The 27,322-nt window shown below is 40.3% G+C and overlaps 1 protein-coding gene across 2 annotated transcripts in view; it reads right to left on the reverse strand.

Annotated features, from left to right (window-relative positions):
- FAM120A (family with sequence similarity 120 member A) overlaps positions 1-27,322 on the reverse strand; it is a 103,327-nt gene extending 76,005 nt beyond the window's left edge. The window contains exons 1-3 of one of the 2 annotated variants that reach the window (XM_024741354.1): positions 26,848-27,322; positions 6,569-6,815; positions 3,223-3,305 (exon numbers count right to left, since the gene is read on the reverse strand). In XM_024741354.1, coding sequence (XP_024597122.1) covers positions 3,223-3,305; positions 6,569-6,815; positions 26,848-27,321 — 804 coding nt within the window. In that variant the 5' untranslated portion in view covers position 27,322. Of the gene's footprint in view, positions 1-3,222; positions 3,306-6,568; positions 6,816-26,317; positions 26,526-26,847 lie in introns of those variants that run through there. The other variant, XM_024741355.1, reaches the window with a different exon arrangement.

Below are 27,322 nucleotides of genomic sequence, written 5' to 3' on the forward strand. Positions count from 1 at the left end.
ATGAGAAGCCCACGCACTACAATGGAAGAGTAGCCCCCACTCACCGCAACTAGAGAAAGCCCGTGCGCAGCAACGAAGACCCGACACAGCCAAAATTAAATAAAATTAAAAAAAAAAAAAAAAGGAAGGTGACTAAAAATAAGTGAACCTGAAGGTAGGGTTATATAAATAAACACTAAAGACCATTTAAATCAGAAAGAGAGATGTACAAGAGCTAGCACTTAGATCTTTGAGAAGAGGCAGAAGCAAGCAAGGGAGCTTTCAAGGATATATTTTAATTTAATTGGACACATAGAGGGAGATGGAGTTCAAGAGAAACCAGCACCTGCCTGGCCTGGGGCTGATGGGCAGAGCTAGGCCTGGGGGGAGTGGCGGGGGGGAGGCAGTGTGCCAGGGGAGGGGCATACTGCCTGCTTGCCACAATTGGGGTGGTGGTATAGAGAGACCAAAATAGAACCTGATTAGCTGTACAGGAGAACAACACATGTGGGAGGTCTGAGGAGAGGAAAGGAGAGAATAAAACTAAGAATGACTGAAGGGAATAAAAACCTGAAATACATGAAACTGAATATGAAGTTTAGGAACACAAAAACCATTAAAATGAATACAATGGTTGAAATGTTGACAGGGCTAAGATTATGGTATTACATGTTAAGGGGTGTTCTGAATTTATTAGATAATAAGTTCATATAACACCAACCCTCTGTGAACAATAAACTAGTAGATATGACTTTGGTGAAACACTGGCAAAATAAAGGATGATAAAAGGAATGCTTGAACTTGGGTATGCAAAATCAGATATCCTTAAAAGCTGTGATTATAACATACTGTGTTAAAAAGGAACAAACAAAAATCATAAGGAAGTTTCATAAACAACAACTAGCCAAATTTTCAAAAGATGTACTTAGTTTTATTACTGTGAAAAAGAAGAGACTAAAAAAGCAGATGGGATACAGATAATTCTATACAGTAGTAATGTTTATGAGAAAAAAACCACATTCAATATCCCACAGTCTTTGTTAAAATGATTAAAACAATACTACACACAGAAAACTATGTATAAAAGGTCAAAACATAAAAGTTATGCAATTTTTTAACTCAAAGCTGGACATGCTTTGCTTTTCAGAATGTGACTTTAAAAATCCTACAACTTATCAAGTCACTGAAAAATTATTTTGGACTGCTTCACTATGCCATAAAAACACCCAGCTAATATTTAAAATACACATGATGATAATGCAAAAAAAATCTGATTTGCTTTAAAATAAAAACCAACAAACAATCCTATAAACAACTTTCAGAGAACAATAGAAAAATGTGAACATGGACTTAATATTAAATGACATTAGGGAATTATTGCTAATTTAGTTAATGTGATAATAATAATATAATTAAGAGATTATCCTTATTTTTAGGTGGTGGTGAAATAAACCACAGTTTTCACAGGTGAAGTGTTATGATATCTGCAACTTACTTCCAAATAGTTGAGTTAAAAAACAAACACACACATACAAATATACTTTAGAAGAAACTGTTAAAAACTGTTTAACCAAGATGGTGGATATATGGATAGACATTTTCTATTCCAACTTTTTACATACTTAATATTTTTCTTAACAAACTATTAGGAAAAATACATGATAATGATGTTTGTAACCTATCAATAGTTTGAGTTGGTTTTCCAGTAATTATTCAAACAGCTCCTCACTTCTAACCTCTGATACATGAAAGAAGGCAAGCTCAATTTAGATATATGTATATGGTCTGGGATCCTGGGAGCCTCTCACCCCTGCTACTCAAAACTCGACAAACCTTCTAAAAAACAAGCCTTCATTCTGTCTCAACTTATAAAAGCATACTGCTTAATGAACCTAATGAGCACAATACTTCTGAGTCCACCTGATTTCGGATTATACTTTTCCCATTCTGCAATTCAATAATGGTATCACCAGGAGCTTGCAATCAAGATTACAAATTGTAGCACTCTGTAAATGAAAACACACATGAACACTCTGGCCAATAGCAAAGAGAAAGCTGTTCCCCTTCAAGGACAAAAAAGCAAAAGAAAACAAGTAATTTCTACCAAGAGGAGAAAAACTGACTTTTGAACAGAAGTTGAAAAGCCCCATACAAAGAACTGTTAGGATAAAAAGGAAAACATCAAGACCCATCAATAAGAAATGGAAAAGAAAGGGGATTCTAGGCAGCAAGTAACAAGATGGAAGAGGCAGGAAAGGAATGCCGCTTGAACTTGCAAGTATCACAAAAGCTCACTATAAGCTAAAACACAAAAACTCCAATTTGGAGGGCAATTCTGACAACAGGAAAAAGTGCATTCAGAAACCATTCCATGCAACCTCCCTATTACTATGAGGAACTGAGGCCCAGGCTGCCAGCCAGTGTAGGTCCCGACTTCCCCCACCTAACAAGTGGCAGCTATGATCACAACACTAAAAAGCAGAGAACACCAGAGCCACTTTACCGAGCAAAGGGAATACGGAAAATCACAGGAAGCCACTAACAAGTACAACTCCAAGTTCCCTAGTGGCTCATACCAATTTCACTACTATGTTCACATCAAACTGTAAACCTTCCCACTCTAGAAAATCAAAGTTAAGAGAATCTTCTTGGATGTTCATTACTTTCACAAACAGGAAGGGGAGAAAAATAAGAAAATAAATATTAACAAAATAGTACAAATGGACCACTTCTCTAATGAACTTGGGTCTCCTCCATCATTCAAAAAGCATTAAAACTAAAAAAAAAAAAAAAAAAAAAAAAAAAAAGCATTAAAACGGTAAATAGATTTTTATAATATTTAAAAATTAGTAAGAAAATTATGAAACTTATCAAACTATGCTAAGGTGTTGATCTGACTAACAGAAGATGATATTATCTATTGAAAAAAATTAATATTTGTAGGTAAGAAAATTAATACATAAAAACTTTAGCTAAAAAATTTCCACCTATCTAGGTATACGGCATGAAGAATTCCTCTAAGGGAATTTTTTAAGGACATTTATATATTTCCCTAAAATATAGGTGCTGGGAACAAGATAAGGCAGGTTGTTTGTTTTTTAAGGCAACACAGATTCTGAAGTTAGGGGGAAGCAGGATATTGCTAATTTTGTGGTATATTTCCTTCTACAATAAAGAAGCATTATTTATATTATGAAAGTAATATCAAAATCAACAAATGTTGGAAATGAAATGAATATGTACCTTAAGTGAGGCTAGTGGATGTTCTGGACCAAGTAAACTCCAATGAAAGGAAGCCAGATCTTCATCAGGTAGAATGTGATTTCCTGGAATACAAACAGGGATACCATAAAAGCCATCATCATGAGTGACACAGGGGAAACTTAGTATCATTGCATGTTATAATTTGTAGATTATCTTTGTTAGTTTCAGACTTTGTAATATGACTTCTTAGGACCACCTCATTTGATACACCACATAAAACTTCCACACAGAAATTGAGAATATTTCTTCATCTTTTAATACAAAGCAACACAGCAGACAGACTTCTTGCAGCTGCCTCAAGCACAACGTGAATTTCCAGTAGAGGCTCAACAGCATTCAAACTGAATAAACTGCATAAAAACCTAAGTAATTCCCCAGCACAGTATTATGGTCAGTCTGATAATGCCAAATGTCAATTTGAAACAACTTTTCATTTGTTTATGAGAGACTATGGTTCAAACTGCCTTCTGTGAAGTAGGTTCAACAGCAGAGGCAGAATCTATAGTTATAAAATCTAGGGAAGCTTAAGTGACAATGTTTGCTGCCTGTGACATGGATCAACACCCTCCTCCCATAATTTCCAGCACCACGCACAAATAGATGTACAAAGCACAGACTACAACAAGTGCCATCAAGAAGTGCCAATCAGCTCTATGCACTATCACCAGGGCTGTGTCACAAATAAGAAGTGTATTCAGCTGAGAAACTACATTTTGCAGGGAACATTCTCCCTTCAGTGTAGTGCTTGCATGCCTGATACACTAACATCTTTGGTTTGTTAGTGGTCTTGATACAATTTAGAAGCAGTAATTTCCTAAATCTGTAATTTTTATATTATGATTTATTCACCTCCACACTAAGCAGATTCATTAATCAGCTGCTAACAGAAAACAAAACAAGGTGAGCTCATTTACAATATTGCTAATCATAATACTCTAAACACACAAATACATGATACAGATGTACCAAACTGTCATTATGTCCAGAAGAGCAAAGTTAAGTCCTAATTGTCCAGTTACCGAGTTTTGTACTGCTTTCCTCGGCTCATGGAATGTATAGAACTTTACTGTGAAGTAAGTATTAAGTATCTGAGATTTGTTTTTGAAGCTTCTATCTGAAAAGATATTAAGCCAATTCCAACATCAAGAATAGTCTGTTAGGGCTTCCCTGGTGGCGCAGTGGTTGGGAGTCCACCTGCCGATGCAGGGGACACGGGTTCGTGCCCCGGTCTGGGAGGATCTCGCATGCCGCGGAGCGGCTGGGCCCGTGGGCCATGGCCGCTGGGCCTGCGCGTCCGGAGCCTGTGCTCCGCAGCGGGAGAGGCCACAATGGTGAGAGGCCCGCGTACCGCAAAAAAAAAAAAATAGTCTGTTAAAACTTGGGTCAAATACTTAAATGAGTATTTCACTCAACCTTTCTAAAACAAAACATCTTATATAGCTATACTTTCTATTACAAAAAAGGAGAAATTATACTTTCTATTAAAAAAAGGAAAAATAATCTTTCTTATTTGAGGACGTTGAAACTTTTACACAAAATCTAAACTAAAAATGTTCACCCAATTAAGCGTTTATCTATAACTTGCCTAAATTTTCTGAAGAAATTCCAAGCCTTAATTTATTACTAAATTATTCACGTTACTATTGTTTTTCATTTCTTTTACTATTTCACAAAATAAGTTAGCTAGAAAAGTATTAGTTGGCATTATCTTCCAAGAAATTTATTCAATGTGTCCTTAAATAAGATAAACAAATATCCTTCCCAAATTAGTTAAGGCATCCATATTCTAAAAGCATACAATTTTCCCATTCATTTAAAGTCAATTGTGGCAACATTTAAGTAAATATGAAGCTTTTCATAATGTGCCCATCCACTCCATCACTTTTTAACATTTGAGGAAATATCCTTTTATATTTTAATGTCTGAAAATATGAAAGTACTACATACATTTAGAAATTAGGTTTTAATCCTCCAAATCCCAAGTCACAAGAGTTCACTAAGAAAATGGACAGAAAATAGCCAAGTACTAACTTAAAGACATGTATTTGAGATTAGATCCAAATAAAGACAACTTGTAAAATCAGAATTTTTTTGATTGATTTGTAGCTATACAGTTTGAAATGTTATCACCAAATAATATATGAAAAATTATGGCTGTCTCACTATAGTTTCTAGTTGTATAAAACTTTTTTGGAATGTTTATTAAAAAATCTGATAATTAGGAATTTCTAAAAATAACCCACAATATAATCCCCCTCTTAAACATGACCAGATCAGGCTGCTAAGCACTACAGAACAGAAATTGAGAGAGTACAATAAGATCGCACTTTTCTGGAGACCACATATCTTTCAAACAGGGCCTGTGTGTCCCAAACAGCCCTCAATCCCATCACTGAAATTCATGGATTTTACTCACAGGAGGGCTTTGCTCAGAACACATTTACTTATACTGCAGACATAATTTTTACAAACTCTGAGCAAACTAGAGCTGGATATTCAAGTAGCTAGAAACATGTACATTCCAAGCACAAGAAAGGGAAGTGGACAGAAAAGAAAGAAATAACTACAAACTACAGACATAAAGTGATAAATAAATATATTACTTATTGCCAAGTTATTTTTAAGAGAAAGAAATTAATATATAAAATCTTAGTTGAAACCAGATTTCATCCTTTCTAGGTATTCAGCATAAGGAATTCCTCCAAGGGAGTGTTTTTTTTTTTTTTTTTTTTTTTTTTTGGGACTGCATTGGCAGGCGGACTCTCAACCACTGCGCCACCAGGGAAGCCCCCTCCAAGAGAGTTTTTAAAGACATGTATACATTTACTTAAGATGCAGGCACTGGAAACAAGGTAACGTAGTTTATTTTTGTTGTTTTCCTTTTAAAGTAATGAGAATCCTGAAAATGAGGGGAAAACATGACAGTGCTAACTTCACAGCATATTTTCTTCTATAATAAACATAATTTGTGCCAAAGGTTAAATGTTTAATTTTCATAAGTGAGACTGTGTTAACATTTGTGATTTTTAAATGTTTTTTTCCCCAAACTTTAAGGGCATTTTTTTCCACAAAATTAGTTTATCGGCCTAAATGGAACAATACATAAACAAACACTTAAGAACAAATGAAGCACATTTTCAGTGACACCAAAAAATAATGAGTAAAGAATGTTACTGAGGAGAAGCCCAGCCCATTCCCTGTTTTTTTTAAATTTAAGTAAGATACAATCCCAAACATTCTAGCATTGAAATTAAAAAAAAACAACAACAGTATGTCCCGAGTACAGAACTCCTTTATAAAATGAATTTTCACACTGCCCACCTACCTAACAGAGCAGCAAAGATAGGGAAGCGGTTTGGGTTCAGGTCCAGCTGCTTGGCAACCTCGTGCATCAGATATTGGCTTGTGGTGAGACTTTTCCCATTCCGGCTCAGTTTTAGGGCATGGGCACTGAAATAGTAGGGGATGTTGCACAGGGCATAATCAGAGTCGTATGCAACTAAGCCGTGGAAGCCGTTTTCTCTGCAGAAACCGATCACTTCTTGATGATGATCCTCGATGCTCTGTGCAACCTGTGCAAGGGAGAAGACCACTTCGTCAGAGGCCAGGCACCACTTCAGCACGTGCTCAATACACAGACATATCTGTACAGAATCTGTAAATTCCAGATATGGAAGATATGCAAGAGAGCCAAGCAGTCAAAACTAACAATCATAAAGTATGCAGCACATTGCTCAAATAAGAAATTTCAGTGGGAAATAATCTCCTGGTCAGTAACTTACGATCCTATCCAGACTGCAAATTAACTTTCAATTTCTTATCAAGTTCAAAGATCACCCTGTTTAAAAATACCCAATCCCAGGTGGCCCCTGTGACAGTATTTTGAAGGAAAAGAGACAGAAGAGGAAAATAAAGAAGTGTAAAGGACAGAGACAGAAAGAAGCCAGCCACTCTCAGTGAAAACAAAATAATTTCTTCAAAGTAAGTCAAAGCAAATAGGTGAAAATAACCAGAAGGATTAAAAAAAAAAAAAAAGCCAAGTATTATCCATCACCTACCTACTAGTTACTATAGACCCTGAAGCATTCAGCATATGGGTAATAATAAGAATGAACATGTTTACCCCCAAATAATTGTCACTCGTTTATTCTGTGCAAAGGACCAGGACCATTGTCACTCGTTTATTCTGTGCAAAGCACCAGGTTCAGGACAACTGTGAAGGCTAGGTCTAAATTTACTGCCTTTTTAGTGATGAAAACTACAAGCTGAAGCTTCTTCTACTGGCTCTCCCATTGTGAAAGGTCAACCCCATCTATCTCAGGTGTCTGTCACATACTAGAGGGTAGAGAAGCAATGCCCACAGGAAAGCAAAAAGCCCCCAGAATTTCTCTATTCCAAAAAACATACCAAAGGGCATTGAAAAACATTTTCCTAAAATTATATATATAAAGTCAAAGACAATTCCTCTCCTGCTGTTACCCACACTCATTTAACCAACTAAAATTTGGCAGGTTTTTTTTTTTCCCCCTACAATGGATAAAGGTATTTTAGAAAACAGAATTTTAAACTTAATTGGGTGACTCAGCTGTGGAAAATTAACTCTCCATAGAGCCCTAAAGGTAAAAAACAAGTGAGTGCCCTTAAACATAAATTTCTAGAACTACACTGCGATTTGTGGCTATATTGAATTAAAATTTAAAATACATTAAAAATTAAGTTCAAGTGTTCAATGGTCACCTACTAGATGGATATCATTGTAGAGTTACTCATTTCTCACCGACTTTCAGCAAATTTTGTTAGAAAGTTAGTTATAATGAAATCTCAGCAGCAAAGCAGTCCTTTTAAAGATGCATATTTAAAAGAAAAATAATTTTTTGCATTCTCTTAAGTATTTTGATAAAAATATTTTGCTTTACAAAGAAAACAATAACAACAATTAGTCAATTACTCTTCTGTCTTAGAATAGGATGATGCTGTTTTATCTCAATCTAAAAAGAGTACTTTCACTAAAATAGAAAACTACAGTTAAAATTTATTTTAATTAGCCCAGCTTCATCTAGAAATGATAATCTCCAAGTCCATGCTCTCTACCTCAAATCACTTTATTACATAAAACTTTATATTTACAGCAATGTCTTAAGGCATTTAAAAATCACCAGCAATTCCTGCTTTCCAGACATCTTTAATATTGTCTGCACAATCTTCCTAAGAGGCCCTGAAATGAAGAGAGATTGTGAGTTACCACCCCCTCGCTCCAGTCCCCTCAGAGGAGTTCTAGAAAAGGCAGCATGGCTGCTTGCTTCATAGAGCCAGATATCCTGTAGAGGAGATGGGGCAAAATTAAATGCATGAGTTGAGTACTGTACAAGCTATATTTTGCAAGAGAGTTTGTTAACCTATTCTTCCAGGAAACTGAGGCTGCCAGCAGTTCAGAACCTAGCTCTGCCCAGCTCCAGGACAAGAGCGGTCCAGAGACTCATCCTCCCTGAGCACCCACTCTCTGCATGCCTCACAACATTACCTCATTACCCTCACAACAACCCTTGGAGAGGAAAGAAGGAGGTAGCCCTGTGTGGTCACTCAGTGGGGTGTTCAAGCAGGGGAACAGCAGGTATACTGACTCAGAGCTGAGTGTGGTGTCTGCAGCCTCATCCCAGAGACCCAGGGGAAAGCAGCAGGCAATGGAGTCAGAGCAGGCAGGGACAGATCTAATCTGGCAGGTTTTCAAGGAAGGCTGTGGGCATTGTAAAACAACAGGCAATATATTTCCAGAGCTGTAAAGCACTCATACTCTTTGACTCTGGAGCAATCTTACGCCAGGAAATAGAGCCTAATAAAGCAACGTATCTGATAAAAAAAAACGTTGGGAGCGTGAAAAGGGTGAGGGTAGCCTTCCATGGGAAAAATAAGTTAACATTAAGGAGCTGGGTAAACACAGCAACTACACAATGTTGTGGAGAAACTTGAGAAAAGCTTAGAATAAAATATTAAACAAAACCATTTCAGAATACAATATCCGCTACATACAACCACATAAAACTGCACCTGTGGAAAAAGACTGAAAGGGAGTAAGCAAAAACTAACACAGTTGTGCAGGGTGGCACAATTATACTTAAAAAAAAAAAAGAAAGAAAAAAACTTTAATTTATTATTATTTTTAACATCTTTATTGCAGTATAATTGCTTTACAATGGTGTTAGTTTCTACTTTATAACAAAGTGAATCAGCTATACATATACATATATCCCCATATCCCCTCCCTCTCCCACCCCTCTAGGTGGTCACAAAGCACCGAGCTGATCCCCCTGTGTTATGCGGCTGCTTCCCACTAGCTATCTATTTTACATTTGGGAGTGTATATATGTCCATGCCACTCTCTCACTTTGTCCCAGCTTACCCTTCCCCCTCCCCGTGTCCTGAAGTCCATTCTCTACGTCTGCGTCTTCATTCCTGTCCTGTCATTAGGTTCTTCAGAACCATTTTTTTTTAAAGATTCCATATATACGTGTTAGCATACGGTATTTGCTTTTCTCTTTCTGACTTACTTCACTCTGTATGACAGACTCTAGGTCCATCCACCTTACTACAAATTACTCAGTTTTGTTTCTCTTTATCTCTGAGTAATATTCCATTGTATATATGTGCCACATCTTCTTTATCCATTCATCTGTTGATGGACACTTAGGTTGCTTCCATGTCCTGGCTATTGTAAATAGTGCTGCAATGAACATTGTGGTACATGACTCTTTTTGAATTATGGTAGGAAAAAAAACTTTTTTAAAGGAAAAAAATCTAATAAAAAGTTGAAACAGCCCTCATATACACCACGCCCACACTGGCCACCTCTATGCCACCGCACTGGGGGCAAATACTCCTCCTTTCACATCCATCTCCTGCCAGACAAGGCACGCAATTTGCTCATCTACGTATCAAGGGCCTAGCTTGGTGCCTGGCACACAGTAAAAACTATTTATGAAATGAAAAACTCTGGGAGTCCCAGTTCAGGGGCCCCAAACAGTCTTTAAATTATCTATAAAGATTACTATAAACTCTAAACAGTAGAAACCAACAGCCAGTAGAGCCTTATAGAGCAGTTTCATCTATCTCTGGGGAGTGGACTGTAGCGCTTTCCACAGTCACCTCCTTCCACTGACCCTTTCCCAAACACAATTTCTCATTCATTCAGAACACTTGGTTTCAGCCTGGCATTAATAAGCAAAGTGAATGAACTATTAATAATTCACTACAAGACTAATTTGCAAATGTTAACAATATCTTAATCCTCCCCCAAAGCACACCTAACATTAAACAAATAATTGTCTGCTAGAATTAATCTCCTAAAACAAAAGATAAAGGAACTCTGCCCTTAAGTAAGCACAGACTTCAAATCTAAAGCAAGGTGTATAACTGAATCACTTTGCTGTACACCAGAAACTAACACATTGTGTTAGTTCAATCAACTATACTTCAATTAAAATAATAATAATAATAATAAAGCAAGGTGGAGCAATCTGTGCCCCTTGTCATGCTCATCTTTCCTATCTCAGGTACCCTGAGTGATATGGATGGCGAGGAGAACCAAAATGTCCAGGTTCCAGTTCTGGCTTGATGTCCAACCTGCCTAGCTAGGAATGTAAAATTAATGAATCTTTAAGATTCTTTCAACTTCTGAAATTCTAGTATTCTTCCCCACTGGTTAAAATCCATTTTGCCTTTATCTGAGGAAGGCTACATGGCATTAAAAACCACAAGGTAACAGAGATGCAATCCTTTCCAACAAGTGAACAATGGAAGTGTGGTGTAGCAGTTACTCAATTAGGGAAATAAAAACCCCACAAAACACCTAAATGAAAGAGTCTGGCTGATGGATACATGATTCTGCATTTGTACAAGCTCACATCATTGTACATATCATACAAAGGATAACTTTAATATACACAACTTAAAAAAAAAATCAGCCAGCAGTCAGGGATGGTAGGCCAGAATGCAAACTGACAAATGTATCAAATTGTATTATAAACCGTCTGTCACAGGGGTGCCAATGAACAACTCTGAAATCACTTTCACATGTGTTAAGGTTGGGGTAAATGGATGGTAGATGACCTCAGTGTCTCCCTATCAGAGAACGGGCTTACAAATGTGCAAAGGGAGGAGGCTAGCATGACCCTGTAGTGTTGGGTTAGCCATGGAGATGTCCGTAAGAACCCACAAGTAGATGACAACACAGACAGACAGGCACAGAAATCATTAGAGGTTAAGTGTGTGCACGTGGATTAGTCTATAAACACACACATGTATCTCCCAGGTGTCAGCAGAGAACCTAGAAGCAGCAACACCCCAGGAGAAAGAACATCTGTACCCCGATCTGGTTTCTAAATACCATTCTCCACTAAAAGGCATGACACTGAGCAGACGCCCAGCAGATACACGGAAGGAGGGCACTGCCCCCTCTGGAGCATTCTCCCCAAATCACAAGAAAATATCAGACAGCCCAAACTGGAGGCCAACCTACCAAATGCCTGATCAGTTCTCCAAAAGTGTCAAGGTCACCACAGAGACGAGCAGAGGCTGAGAACCTGTCCCAGATCAGAGATCAGTAAGTAGACAAGACGCCTAAAGGCAACAGGGCATCCAAAAAGGATACAGGTAGAAAATGGAAGAAATCTGAATGAAATACATAATGCAGTTAATGGTACTGTACCAACGCTAATTTCTTAGTTGTAACAGTTGTACCAGCTCACAGGATGCTAAGATGCATGAAAGCTGAGTGAAGGATATTCAGGAACTCTCTGTACCATTTTTGCAACTTTTCTATAAACCCCAAATTATTCCCATGTAAGAAGTTTACTTTAAAAAGAAAAAAAAAAACACACAATAGTCTACAAAAGCGGTCCCCAACCTTTTTGGCACCAGGGACCAGTTTCCTGGAAGACAATTCTTCCACAGATTGGAGGCGGCGGTGGGGGGAAGGAATGGTTTCGGGACGATTCAAGTGCATTACATTTACTGTGCACTTGATTTCTATCATTATTCCATTGTAATATATAATGAAATAATTATACAAATCACCATAATGCAGAATCAGTGGGAGCCCTGGGCTTCCTTTCACTTGCCACTCACTGATAAAGAGTTTTGATATGAGTCTGCAAGCAACTGATTTATTATGGTCTCTGTGCAGTCAAACCTCTCTGCTAATGATAATCTGTATTTGCAGCCGCTCCCCAGAGCTGGCATCACCGCCTCAGCTCCACCTCAGATCATCAAGCTTTAGATTCTCATAAGGAGCACACAACCTACATCCCTCACATGCACAGCTCACAGTAGGGTTCGCACTCCTATAAGAATCAAATGCCGCAGGTGATCTGACAGCAGGCAGAGCTCAGGCAGTAATGCGAGCCATGGAAAGCAGTTGTAAATACAGATGAAGCTTCTACTCACTCATCCGCTGCTCACCTCCTGCTGTGCGGCCTGGTTCCTAACAGGCCATGGACGGTTACCAGTCCGTAGCCCAGGGGTTGGGGACCCCTGGTCTACAAGACACTAACTGAGAGACTGTTTTAAGCTATTTCATCATGTGAACAAAGCACTGAAAGGCCTGACAGGCAAAGTCTCCGAGAGTCTATCATGTGAAAACACAACTCTCCCCAGACAGTCCAACTAACGGAAGTAGGAAAGCCCACCACAGACGGCATAAATCTATGAATGAAAGAATAAAGTCCAACAACCAAGAATACCTGTAAGAGGCCCACTGAACAATTCCTCAAGACTTATGTCAAAGAGCCTGGTAGAGTCAGGGGTAAAGAATTGGATGCGGTGCAGAGGAGACTCGATGCAAGGTTTGGGTGGGGACAGGAAAACGCCTGGATTGCATCAAAACAGAACCTGAGAGGTAGTTATTTAATTAAAAAAAATAATAAATTCCAGAGGTTAAGCTTCTAGGAATCAGGGTCTAACAGGGTATCGCTGTTTTTTCTCCTTTCAGTGTGTCTTTCTTCCGGTCTGAATGCCTTTCACTCCTGTTTCCCATCTCTTCTACTCACCCTATTCCCCGTGTTCTGTTTCTCCAATTCCCTGGCCTTCCAGCTCCTGGCTCAGACTGGGCACATTATGCTTAATGAAAATGGTATGTCTAGTTCTTAATTCTTAGTTTAGAAATGAGTAAAAACTATGAAATACAATGTTGGGAAGATTATTTCAATTTGAATTCCCAAAGAGTATAAAGCAAGCTAAAACATTAAGCCCAGACCTATCTACTCACAGGTGATAAAGAAAGGGTTAAGGCCTCCTATGAGAGCCAGCCAGACTTGGAATTATGCATAGCCTCCTCACAGAAAACCACAGGCTAAGTAACCAAAGACCACCTACCACCTTAAAGGCACTAGGCCTTGACTGATTTTTGCCATGGCTGCCATCACCACTGCATCAAAATGCAACTTCAGATCAAGGGAGTGAAACCGTAGAGCTCCTGAGTACAGTGCACAGAGCATTCAACGTTTACTATTTTTTTTAATATATAAATTTATTTATTTTATTTTTTTATTTTTGGCTGTGTTGGGTCTTCGTTGCTGTGAGCGGGCTTTCTCTAGTTGCGGTGAGCGGGGTCTACTCTGTTGCGGTGCGCGGGCTTCTCATTGCTGTGGCTTCTCTTTTTGCGGAGCACGGGCTCTAGGCGCGCAGGCTTCAGCAGTTGTGGCACGTGGGCTCAGTAGTTGTGGCTTGCAGGCTCTAGAGCTCAGGCTCAACAGTTGTGGTGCACGGGCTTAGTTGCTCCGCGGCATGTATGATCTTCTCGGGCCAGGGCTCGAACCTGTGTCCCTTGCACCGGCAGGCAGATTCTTAACCACTGCGCCACCAAGGAAGCCCACTTGATACGTGCTTTGGTAGCCACAACTAGGCTGGGAACCACCAAACACCTCGCCTCACCTCTCCACCCATCCGTCACGGAGAAACATGGTGTATGCAATCAGTGTTGAAGATCTTCAGTAGCTGGCAAAACGCCCCATTTTAGGTCCCAATGAAGTATTTTGTATTTAGCTAGGGATAATTTTATGTAACTATATATTTGCCACAGAATCCTAGGTAAATCTTTTTATCTCAATAGTTTTAAGTTCCATCATTAAAAAGGCAGATACCTCAAAATTCAGTATTTTTTACAAAGAATAATGACTAAAAAATTCTCAAGCTTACTTTGTGAATGTTATTATTTATTAATGCTGAAAGCAGCTATGGGGAAAGTCCTATAAGAATGAAAATGTGACACCGTTACTTACTCCTAATCTCCAGTGAAGAAGCACTTGTACAGTGAGGTTTTGTGTCTCTGGCATCAGGTGAACTCCACTGCCTACTTTAATACTTTCTGTACTTCCATTTCTTCATCTGCAAAAATAATAGTACTCTCCTACCTCATAGGGTAGCTGTGATGATTAAATGAGTTACTACATGTAAACAGCTCAGAATCATTCATAAATAATAAGCACTTGATAAATGTCAGGTACTATTTATTTTTAAGTAAGCTATGTGAGAAAGGATCTACTTCTTCATACTTTTCATGCAGGACCTGAAACACTATGAGTTGTCATAAAGAGATTTTCTGACACAAAGAAAAAAATATCATATGTGGTTTTTCTTTAGAATAATTTTACAGAGGCTCAGGGAATAATGTGACACGTCCTCCAACCAGCTACTAGCCTTAAAAGATATAAGTTAACCTGAACGTAAAAGGATAAGTCAACCTAAATTCTTTTGTTAAAAAAAAAAAAAAAATCAGGCTCTGACCTTTATCCAACAGGATTCTAGACACTATGTATGAGGTGGGTAAAACTTACTCAGGCTACTTACTCCCTACTCAAGTCGAGCTGAAGAGTGAGAACATGAAAGTCAATGCTAACTTGGTAGAAGATTTTTATTGTTGTTGTTTACTTTAAAAGAGCAATTTTAGTGTCATGACATACATTACCAATGTCTCTAAAAGTAAATCTCTCCTCCTCAAGAAATCTGTAATCATGGCTGAATAAACGTCTTACCTTATATAGCTCTTGGTTATTCTATAAGAATTGGTTGCAGTGGTCTTAAAAGCAAGGAAAAACAATTTCTTTTAAAATAAGGGAGTGGCATATGAAAAGATTCTCAACTTCATTAATCATAGGGAAATGTAAATCAAAACCACAAGATACCATTTCACACCAATTAAGATGGCTACTAAAAAAAAAACAGAAATAAGCAAGTGTTGGCGAGGATGTGGAAAAACTGGAACCCTCACACATTGCTGGTGGGAATGTAAAATGGTGTAGTTGCTGTGGAAAATGGTATAACAGTTCTCAAAATATAAAATCACCATATGATCCTGCAATTCCATTTCTGGGCATATACTCAAAAGAACTGAACGCAAGGATTCAAACAGATATTTGCACCCCCATCTTCATAGCAATATTATTCACAATAGCCAAAATGTAGAAGCAACCCAAGAGTCCACTGACAGATGAACAGATAAGCAAAATGTGGTCTATCCCACACAAGAAATTATTATGCATCCTTGAAAAGGAAGGAAATTCTGATACATACTACAACACAGATGAACCTCGAGGACATTATGCTCAGTGAAATAAACCAGTTACAAAAAGATAAATTCTGTGTGATTCCATTCATATGAGGTGCCTTAAGTAGTCAGATTCATAGAGACAAGAAAGTAAAATGGCGGCTGCCACAGGCTGGCAGAGAGGAATGGGGAGTTAGTGCTCAATGAGGACAGTTTCACTTTGGGAAGATGAGAAATTTCTGGAGATTGATGGTAGTGACGGCTGCATAGCAGTGTGAATGTGGTTTCGCATCCGCTGACATGGAGAGCCGACTGTACTCACTGTACTACACCATTTTACATCAGGGACTTGAGCATCCTTGGATTTTGGTATCTGAGGGGGCTCTTGGAATCAGTCCCCTGCATATACCTGAGGGAAGATTGTACTTAATTCTACTGAACTTAATTCCACTTAAAAATGGTTAAAATGGGCGGGCTTCCCTGGTGGCGCAGTGGTCAAGAATCCACCTGCCAATGCAGGGGACATGGATTCGAGCCCTGGTCCAGGAAGATCCCACACGCTTAGCTGCGGAGCAACTAAGCCCCTGAACCACAACTACTGAGCCTGTGCTCTAGAGCCCGCAAGCCACAACGGCTATGCCCGCCCGCCCCAACTACTGAAGTCTGCACACCTAGGGCCCGTGCTCTGCAACAAGAGAAGCCACCACAGTGAGAAGCCTGCACAATGCAACGAAGAGCAGCCCCCGCTAGCCGCAACTAGAGAAAGCCCACGCGCAGCAATGAAGACCCAACGCAGCCAAAAATAAAATTAATAAAAAAATAAAAATAAGAAATGGTTAATATGGTAAAACTTTTGTTATAGTTTATTACAATTAAAAAATAAAGATAAAAATTATAATAAGAGGGTGGCACCCCGTCTCCCTGTTTTCTCAGAAATCCTAGGCACTTAGCTCCAAGATATAACTTCCTCCTTGTCAAAACAGAAGTTTTATTTTTCCTTTGGATAATGACATTAGCATATATGTAATGTATTATATCTGCCAGCCTACATAAAAGGGTGAGATTTCTTCTTTGCAATCTCTTTAGCAGGTTGCCTGTGATGCAACTGCAATCTGTTTCAATGCTTATTCAATAATAAAACTGTTTTCTTTCTCTGTTAAAAAATTAAATAAGAGAGTGAATGTCCTAAAAGAAATGCAAGTTAAACTTCATACATTTTTAAAATAAAAATAATAAAAGGAATGTTGAGGGCTTCCCTGGTGGCGCAGTGGTTGAGAGTCCGCCTGACAATGCAGGGGACACGGGTTCGTGCCCCGGTCCGGGAAGATCCCACATGCCGTGGAGCGCGGCTAGGCCCGTGAGCCATGGCTGCTGAGCCTGCACGTCCAGAGCCTGTGCTCCACAACGGAAGAGGCCACAATACTGAGAGGCCCGTGTACCGCAAAAAAAATTAAAAGATAAAATGGACAACTGATAGGAACATGCTATATAGCACAGGGAACTCACCTAGTGCACAGTGGTAACCTAAATGGGAGTGAAGTCCAAAAGGGAGGGGATATCTGTATGTGTTTGGCTGATTCATTTTGTTGTGCAGTGGAGGCTAACACAACATTGTAAAGCAACCATACTCCAATAAAAATTAATTTAAAAGAGAAAAGGAGTGTTGAAACACCAACATTATTTGTATTCAGTGTCTACTCAGCCTACTATATTAATCTCCTAATGATTCAGCTAACTCCAAGCAATAGTATTCTTTTTAAAAATCCAATTCCAAAATACATCAAAATTTAACTTTTGGAATTTAGAAAAATGAATCTCAGATTGATGCAATTTATTTCAAAATGGTGACACGTGCAAATTCTTTATTGAAATATTTAATGGCTCACATAGGTACAGGAGATTGAAAAACCATGGTGCCTGTGCTCATCCAAGCGGTCCAGGGAGGCCCTCCCAGTCTGGACTGGCTGGCACTCCTGCCCATGAAGATGAACAATACACTCCAGACCTATGAAAACTCAATCCTCCAGTAATACTCCTTCCAGTATACTTTCCTACACTAACTGGCAAAATACCAACAGGGTAGTTTCAGTTTTTCCAAAGAAATAAATTTATTCTAGAGACAAGCGGGAAATACCAAGTAACCGGGGTACAAAAGAATCACGTTTCTAGATCACAGATCCTTAATTACTGTAGATTTACCATCACCTTTGCAGATAAATCAGTGTGCCAAGTTCAACTCTATACTGGCCCTAAACTACCTAGAAACAATGTTTGATAGAGCCAGGTATACAAGGGAGAAAAAAAAAAGATGGCTAAGTGAAGCCAATTTCCCTAAGCAGTCACCCCTTTGATGTCTTCAGCACAGCTCCTAAATTAAGAAGCATAAAGGGCTTAATCAAAGATAAAGCCTCTGTGCCAGGTGGCCAAACTGAGACTACTTATCTGTGGAATTGACTAGACTCTGGGTTTGAACACAAACTTTCTACCATCTTTCTGCCATCACTGCCTTGCACAAGGTGACTAACTGGTGAGTCTGGAATTGATTTATTTGTCCATTTCTCAAATATATTTTGAACACGTACTACATGCCAATGTTCTAAGAGATGGATAACATAATGTTCTAAGAGGTGGTCATCCATCATAGGACTTACTTGCTAGAGAAAACATAAACATAAGTAAAAACTAATTCCAGCTATATAGAGACATTTGGAGAATTTTAGAATATTTCTATCTGAACTCTGATTCACTTACATCTAATTGTTCTATTTATAAAACTTTGTCTATAAATCCATTGGAAAATAAATCTAATTTTTCAATTCTAAAGTATTGCTTCTTTAAGGTGGGGGTGGAAAAAATGGGTGAAGTCTAAATGTACAAACTTCCAGTTACAGTTGACCCCCGAACAATGGGGAGGGAGGTGTTTAGGCAAACCAACCCTCCACGCAGTCAAAAATCTGTGTATAAATTTACAGTTAGTCCTCCATCCACGGTTCTGCATCCATGGACTCAACCAACCACAGATTGTAATATTTACTATTGACAAAAATCCACATATAAGTGGACCCACACTGCTAAAACACGTGTCGTTCAAGGGTCATCTGTATAAAATAAATAAGTCATGTGGATGTAATGTACAGCATGGAGAGTGTAGTTAACACTGTATTGTATATTTGAAAGTTGCTAAGAGAGAGCTTAAAAATTCTCATAAGAAAAAAAAGTATAACTATGTATGGTGATGGATGTTAACTAGACTTAATGTGGTGATCATTTCACAATATATACATATATTGAATCATTATGCTGTACAGCTGAAGCTAATATAATGCTATATGTCCACTATATCCCAATTTTAAAAAAAAGGAACTCCTCTTCATATTACATGGTATTTATTCCTACGGTCAATTTCTTACTAAGGCTGGAATGTATAGTATGTTTTAATTAATTTCTTTCCATTGTATAAATTCTAATTGTATAAAACAAAATGAAGAGCAACGTGGGTCTAGAAATATATAAGAGAGAAGGTGTGTGTATGTACGTATCTTATTTAGAAAACTAAGCTATATTCTCTTTTTTTACTTATCTCCCTGGTATACTTAGAAATCTCTATTTCAAACATTTATATGGCTTTACTAAGGCCCAAAGCTTAGAATTCTTTGACTTGTTCACATCAGGATTTCCTAGCCTTGGCACTGGTGATATTTGGGAATGGATAATTCTTTACTGTGGGGCTGTCCTGTGCATTGTAGAATGTTTAGCAGCATCCCTGGCCCCTGCCTCTAGATGCCTGCAGCCAGTATGCCCTCAGCTGTGACAATCAAAAATGTCTCTAGACCTTGACAAAATCACCAGCCCTCTAGCCCCTGTTGAGAATCACTGCTCTTCAGTGACTAAATAGATTGTCCTGTGGCATCAAAGAAAGTTCCAAACGTTGACATGGGAAAATGATGTAAACAAGCCCCCACCCCCAGCCCCGCTTCCACTAGAGTAAACTCCTTAAAGGATTCCATTCTTTTCTGTTATATTCACTCCTCCACACCTGGCCAATAGCAGGCACTCAATGTTTGCTAAAGGGAGAATGAATCATCACTGGAAACCAGAGAAGAGAGAATAAGAAATTTAAAGAAAATAAATCGTACTTAATGGCCATTGACCCAGGTGTTGAAAGACAATAATTTAATTGCCTATATAAATAGAACAAAGTAAATATATGATTAAAAAGTTGAATGCCTATACTAAACATAGGAAATACAGGAGTAGTAAAATTAGTCCCTGGCCTCAAGTAGCTTAGAGTTAGTGGGGGAGATACATATGAAGGTAGCTACAATAAAGCTTTTGAGATGGGCTTTGAGGTAGAACCAAAATTCTGGCAAGCGAAAGTGGGGTAGACAGAGGGAGACATCAGTAGAGTTGGGAAATGGACATTTCTTGGGGAAACAGTAAACAGTCTGGTTGGGAGCATTTTAAAAGTATAACAGAAGAATTCTGAAACTAAGGAAGGTAGAATGGATTCGGATTGCAGGAGGGTCTAAAAGCCTGAATAAGGAGTTTGGATTAATGGTTTTGTTGACAGTCGTTGCCAGGAGAATGACTCACCTGAGGACCCTGCAGGGTGCTCTGACATTGTGTGCAAGATGAGTTCCACTGTTGATACTAGGCACGGGGGCCTGGTCAGATCCAGAGGCAATTCTGACTACTATCCACAGTAAGACACAGTTTAATATAATGGTATTCACCCTTAATACATGTCTTGCATTCTCCTTTTTATTCTATTTTATTCTGTGTGAATTTTTCTAAATGCTGATAAACACCCAATAATTTGGTTTCACAACCCACCAGACCTTTTCGGTAAACTTGGTGAGTTCACATGTCGGGAATACTAGAAATGAGGAACAGAAGTGTAAGTAAGAGACCGCTGGGCTAGAACTGATGTGTCATATTGCAGGGACTGGCAGGATGGAATGATAAAAATGCCAAAGATGACTCCAGGGTGGTAAGTGTAACTTTGAAATAGGTGACCATCAGGCTCAAACCAGTTAGGGCTAAAAGTGAAATCAGAACAGACTGGGAGAAGAGACAATTGTGGAAAGTGAAAGGAGAATGAAGGGTGTATCAGTAAAAGTCAGGCTCTAGGGGGGACATGCAGTTTGAAGTCTTAAAGGTGGTATCATTCTTCCTGCTAATTATAGGACACAAACCCTAGGGTAGCTAAAGTGAAATTACAATAGTCACTAGAGGTGACTAATCTGAGGTCAGATTAGAGAGAACAGTCAGTTTGTGTGTTGAATGGGATATTGGAGAAGTAATCTCTAAGTACATAAAACCAGCTGCTCAAGTCTTCGAGAACAGTAAAAGGGTGCACTGGAAACTGTCAGATGTTGAAAGAATATGTGCATAGTATTAACCTCAAAAGAGGTAATAATAAGAGTATATAACAGAAAAGGTCCACAGAATTATGGCATTTATGGAAAGTCATATTTCAGTAACTCCAGGAAATGGAAGTGCTTTGATAATCAAAAAGGCTTCAACAATGCAATGTTGAAGGGAGGAGGCAATGGGCTTTGGTAAGTCTAACTTTAAACCTAAAAAATGGGTGATAATTGTTGATAAGTATCAGTGCTGAAGTCACAAATTGGTGGCTCAAGATCTGAATCTAGCCCGGAGTCCATTTTCCTTGGCTTAAAGGTGTTTTTTAAATGGAATAATTTCAAATAAAAATCTGGATTTCTGACTTTCCCGAAAAATCTGAAGGTCTGGCAATGTTGGCTCTATAGTCTTGTAAGGCTTTTAAAATGTGCACACTCGGGCTTCCCTGGTGGCGCAGTGGTTGGGAGTCCGCCTGCCGATACAGGACGCGGGTTCGTGCCCCGGTCCGGGAAGATCCCACATGCCGCGGAGCGGCTGGGCCCGTGAGCCATGGCCGCTGAGCCTGCGCGTCCGGAGCCTGTGCTCCGCAACGGGAGAGGCCACAGCAGTGAGAGGCCCGCGTACCGCAAAAAAACAAAAAAAAAAACAAAAATGTGCAGACTCTTCAATCTACCAAGTTTGTGCGTGCATACCACTTGTAGGGGATAGATAAATCATACACTATGCAGGCATTAAAAAGAATTAGAACTGTAAGTACAGACATGAAAAGATTTTGTACATACTTATAAAAAAACAAATTGCTGAATAATGTAGTGATCGCATTAATGTTAAAAACTAAAACTATTTTGATAACATATGATATATAATATAAAATATACATAGGCAGCTGCTGTGGAAAATAGTACGGTGATTCCTTGAGACATTAAATATAAAATTACCAAATGATCCAGCAATTCCACTCCTGGGTACATACCCCAATGAACTGAAAGCGGGGACTCCCAACAGATTTTTGTACACCCATATTCACAGCAGCACTATTCATTAGTCACAACAGCCAAAGGGGGAAGCAACCCAAGAATCCATAAACTAAATGTGGTCCATCCACAGAATAGAGTATTTTTCAGCCTTATAAGGGAAGGAAATTCTGACACAACATTACAATATGGATGAACCTTGAAGACATTATGGCTAAGAGAAATAAGCCAGTCACAAAACTGGTACACTTGAAGAAAATAAATATTTTTAAATAAGTATTTTAAATGTATGGCTGGTTTGAGTTATAATGTGGTCAATTCTGAATTGTAAGTATTCCCTGATCAATTAGAGATCTTTAAGAATAACAGTATATTGCTAGTTTTCAGTGTCTCTTGGATAGAAACTGTGCTGCCTGGAAAAAGCAGCAGAGGCGTTTTGCTATCAGATCTGACCTGAGAGTGAACTGTAGGTAGGCACACCCCACAGCATTCTTACACAATGAAACTGAACTTTGACTTCAGCACACCACTTCCCTCTTGAAGAGGTTACTGGTTACTCGTCCCCAGACGTTGCTCAATCAGCAATCGCAATCCCGTTTCTTCCCACATTAACAAAACACTGAGGGCTAAGTGAGACAGCACTGTGAGAGATGACCTAGCATGGGACTGGCACCCTACAAAGTATACAAAGAAAGAGATCATCATCCCAAGATCTCAGGCCACAGCCTAATCTCACATTCTTCCAGTGACTTAAAACAGGAGCTCTGCTTTATGTAAGATCTGAGTAAATACCCCAGAGTACCGATTCAGGATAAAATTTCAAGGACTTCATTATAAACCTGCACACCAACACCACAAGTCTTGAGGCAGAAACATTTAGTAAAGCTCCAGGCATCTAATGCCACCAAGATTTTAAAATCAACATCAGTCCTCACCAAGTTTCAAAGGTTATGATGACTCAAGGCACACAAGAGGAAATGCTCCTAGTAACTAACAGAAGCCAAGTTCAGGCTGGGCAGTTTAATGACCTGAACAAAATTAGCTGATGTGTGGGCCAACTTCTAATGGTTAAAGAAATGCAATTATTACTTTAGCAAAGACATACTCTTCTAAGCCAAAGAAGATTTCTCTAAGCAAAGCTGACGGGAAATTAAGACTTTCTGCCAGTTTGCAGAACCCTGGAGACGGCCAATACGATGGTAGATTTTTGTAAGAAAAATGCCTCATATGCCCAACATTATATATAGTGAGATGTTTGCATCAATTCCTTTGCCAATTTTTATTTAACCTTAAAAAAAAATACAAATATCATACAGTAAAATTAACTTTTATTTACTTTTGATGTACAGTTCTATGATTTTAAAACATGCTACCAGGGCTTCCCTGGTGGCGCAGTGGTTAAGAGTCTGCCTGCCGATGCAGGGGACACGGGTTCGTGCCCCGGTCCGGGAAGATCCCACATGCCGAGGAACGGCTGGGTCCGTGAGCCATGGCCGCTGAGCCTGCGCATCCAGAGCCTATGGTCCGCAACGGGAGGGACCACAACAGTGAGAGGCCCGTGTACCACAAAAAAAAAAAAAAAAAAAAAAAAAAAAAAATGCTACCACCACTACCATCAGGTTACATCACCCCAAAAAGCTCCCTCCTGCTGTCCCTTTATATTCACACCCTCAGGCAACCACTCATTGGGTCCCCATCACTACAGCCTTATCTTCAAGAGAATGTCATATAAATAGAACCATACCTTTTGAGCCTGGCTTCTTTCACTCAGTATGAAGCTATAAAGACTCATCCAAGTTGTATGTATCAGTAGTTTCTCCCTTTTTATTGCTAAGTAGTATTGCACAGTACCATAGCTTAACTATTCACCTATTAAAGGATATTTTGGTTGTTTCCAGTTTTGGCTATTATGAATAAAACTGCTATGAACATTCAAGTTCAGTTTTTGTGTGAATAATAGTTTCATTAGGAAAATACCCAGGAGTACAACTGCTGGACCACATGGTAAATGCATTTTATAATAAACTAAGGGAGCTGTTTTTTAGGGTGGCATGCCATCTTGCATTCCCACCAGCCATGTGGGACGATTCCAATTGCTCAGCATTCTTGCCAGCACTTGGCATTGCCAGAATTATTTATTTTAGCCATTCTAACAAGTATGTAGTGATATGCCATCATGGTTTTAATTCACTTAACCATTTGATGGGTATTTTTAAAAAACAGTACACTCCCTTCACTCCCTTAGAGAATGCTGAACATAAATTTTTCTGGCTCAAAATCATCCTCATAGAGTAAACCATACTGCCCTCAGGGGCTACTGAAGTACATAGGGTTGTTTTCTTTTTTCTAAGGAAGCCCCAGAATTATGTGTGTTTTTTATAGCTTTTTCTATCTTCTCCCTTGTGAAGCGTCACTTCCTTCTATTAATGGTGCGCCTGCCTGGCAGACTTTCCTCTGCACCCTTTTCTCAAGCTAATTTTAGAAATAGATAACTAAGCTTATCAGAATTACATCTGAAAAGGAGAGGGCAGTCTACAAGGGAGAGAAGTTGATTCTTCAAGGAGGAAACAGAAAGCTTTTTTTTTCCTTTTTGGGTCACTATACCAAAGCTTCCTGACCTCTCATTTGGCTGCTGAGAAATTTTTAGTAGCTAGATTTCTTAGGCATTTTCCAAAAAGGTGAGGCTGCCAGTTAAGTGTCCACCAAGGAATTGAGTCTTTACTATATTAAACTGTAAAATTAACACTATATTGTGGTTCTATATCAGGAGTTAAAAGCTTATCTAAAGCAAAATAATTATAGACTCAATTATATCTTGAGTGCAGAAACCTAAGTGGAAAAAATGATCTTAAATCTACTTTCTTACTAACTTACACATTGGTCAAAATTCTGGGCATCCAGCAGGTAAGTGAGACATTTACAGGGGCACAAAGATAAATACCAAGAAATTTTACAATTAAAAAAGAATTTAGCAGTTCTTTCAAAAGATACAGTGACTGTGTACAAACACTGACTCCGATCCTAAGTAAAATTTACGGTGTTCCTTTGAAAGCCACTTGACTAGAAAGCTCATTGTCTTTCCAGTAGTAGTTTCCATCTCTGAACAAGATAAAACTGTTAACACTCAGGGCATCTTCTGGAGGTGGATCACACCTGGGAGTCGGCACTGTCTTACTTCTCAGAGAGCCCAGGCTCCAGGGCAGAAAATGCCAGCAGCAGTCCCTGGCTCTCAGCCGAACTTCCCCAGGGACGCAGGCTAGGTCTCTGCCATACTCACAGACCAATCGCCGCTCTTCCAGCAGCCTCGACCCGCACACTTAGAAACCCTGTCGCCAATTGCAACAGGATCGGGGTGGGACTTCCGCTATCACTTTAGGCTTAACCACCACCATCTCAGCACAGGCAAGAGCAATCAGGAAGTTTGAATTTCACAAACTTTGGGAACAAGCACAGTTTCAAGCAGAAATAAAGGAATGACAAACACGTTGGAAGGCAGAGTGGCAAAAGTCAGAAAACCAAAACGGCCTCCCTAAAAATTTTAAACAAAGAACAATCAAAAAGGAAGCAATCAAAACTCAAGTCAAGGGTCATTGATTTGCATGTTATCTCTGCCGTGGCTGCTAGGTCCTCAAGCACTCCTTGGCCTGGGTTCAGGAAGGAGACCTCTGCCAAAAGGACAGCAGAATGCCGGACAGTCAAAGCTCTGATTACCTGAGTGCACAGCCCAAAGTGGTAGAGTCCTCACTGTGCAGAGAGAAATAAATCCTGGAAACTCTGATTCACATTCTCTTTGCCCTGACTCTGAACTACTCTCTTCACTTCAGATACACAGAACCAAAGACCTTTTCACGTAGACTCTAAGTCACAGAACTGACAAAATTTCAGCATGTCAAAATTTATGATTCTTTGAAATCTAACACACACGAAAATCCGACAATTTCTCTAAAAATTGTCATCTTCCAGGGAACCTGGACCCAGCCCTGCGTTCTCAAGAAGAGGCTAACTCCACAGGCCTTGCCCAGGTCACTGCCCCCAGCTGAGCCGGGGTGACAGCAGTAGGCAGACCTTCCATCCACCCTCAGTGGCTGGAGACCCCTTTCTGTCGCCATCTAGCCCACTTGCTCCCCCAAAAAACCTGTTGCTGTTCAAGCCCTGCTAAAGGAAAACCAGCGTCTCATAAAAGTTCAGGTTATTAATCTACCTGCTTCAAAGAGTGGAGGAATACTCCGGATCTCAGCGATGGTGGCACTGCACCCTCCAAGCCTGCAGCTATCCGCTGGTCTTAAGGTTCTCGGACGGCCTGGAGCAGCCGAAGTCCCCAGACCCCGGGCACTCGCAGCCGCCGGCCGGGCTCCAGGCCGCGCGTCCATTTTGCAGCAGTTCAGACCGGGAGGGGAGAGGCGCCTGCAGTCCCCCGGACCAGACCCCGAACCCTGCCCAGCTCCAACTTCAGATCCCGACCCGCTCGGACCCCAGACCCCAACCCCGGCCCAAGCCCGCACCCCAGACCCCGAATCAGGCCCAGACCTCTGGCCCGCTCCTTCTCTGTTACCCCAAACTCCAGTCCAACCCCGACCTCGGACTCCAGATCCCGACCCACCCTGACTCTGAATTCAAGCGACTCCGGCCCCACGCCCACGCAGACCCCAGCCCAGCCCCGGCCTCCAACCCCGCCCCCGGCCGCCAGGCCCACGCGGACCCCGGCCAGCCTGCCCGCCCGGCGGGCCGCACCTTGACGTGGAAGCGGATGAGCGCCAGGCGGATGCAGTGCGCCATGCAGACGGGTGGCAGGAACCAGACCTTGGGCGGCGGGGTGCCCTTGTTCTGGACATGGCTGACGATCTGCTGCGCCGTCTGGCGCTCGTTGCCCTGCCGCTTGACCCACTCGTGCAGCCGCGCCTTCTCGAGCGCGCCGTTGAAAAAGACGAAGAGCTCGATGTTGCCGCCGAAGCAGGCCTTGGCTAGCGCGGCCAGGTAGCCGAGCATGTGGTTCCACTGGCCGCCGCTCACCCAGTCGGTGTAGAAGCCGCCGTAGAGGCGATGCAGGCAGTTGTCGGCGTCCACCAGCAGGCGCAGCGGCGTGTGCGGGGGCCGCTGCCGCCCGCCGCCCACCAGGCTGCCCCGGGCCAGCTTCTGCAGCTCCACCGGCACCACGGCGCTCGGGCAGTGCTTCTCGATGTAGTCCTGGAAGCCCTGCACGCCCATG

Source organism: Neophocaena asiaeorientalis, unplaced genomic scaffold (assembly GCF_003031525.2).
Source record: "Neophocaena asiaeorientalis asiaeorientalis breed wild unplaced genomic scaffold, Neophocaena_asiaeorientalis_V1.1 scaffold558, whole genome shotgun sequence".
Lineage (NCBI taxonomy): Eukaryota > Metazoa > Chordata > Mammalia > Artiodactyla > Phocoenidae > Neophocaena > Neophocaena asiaeorientalis.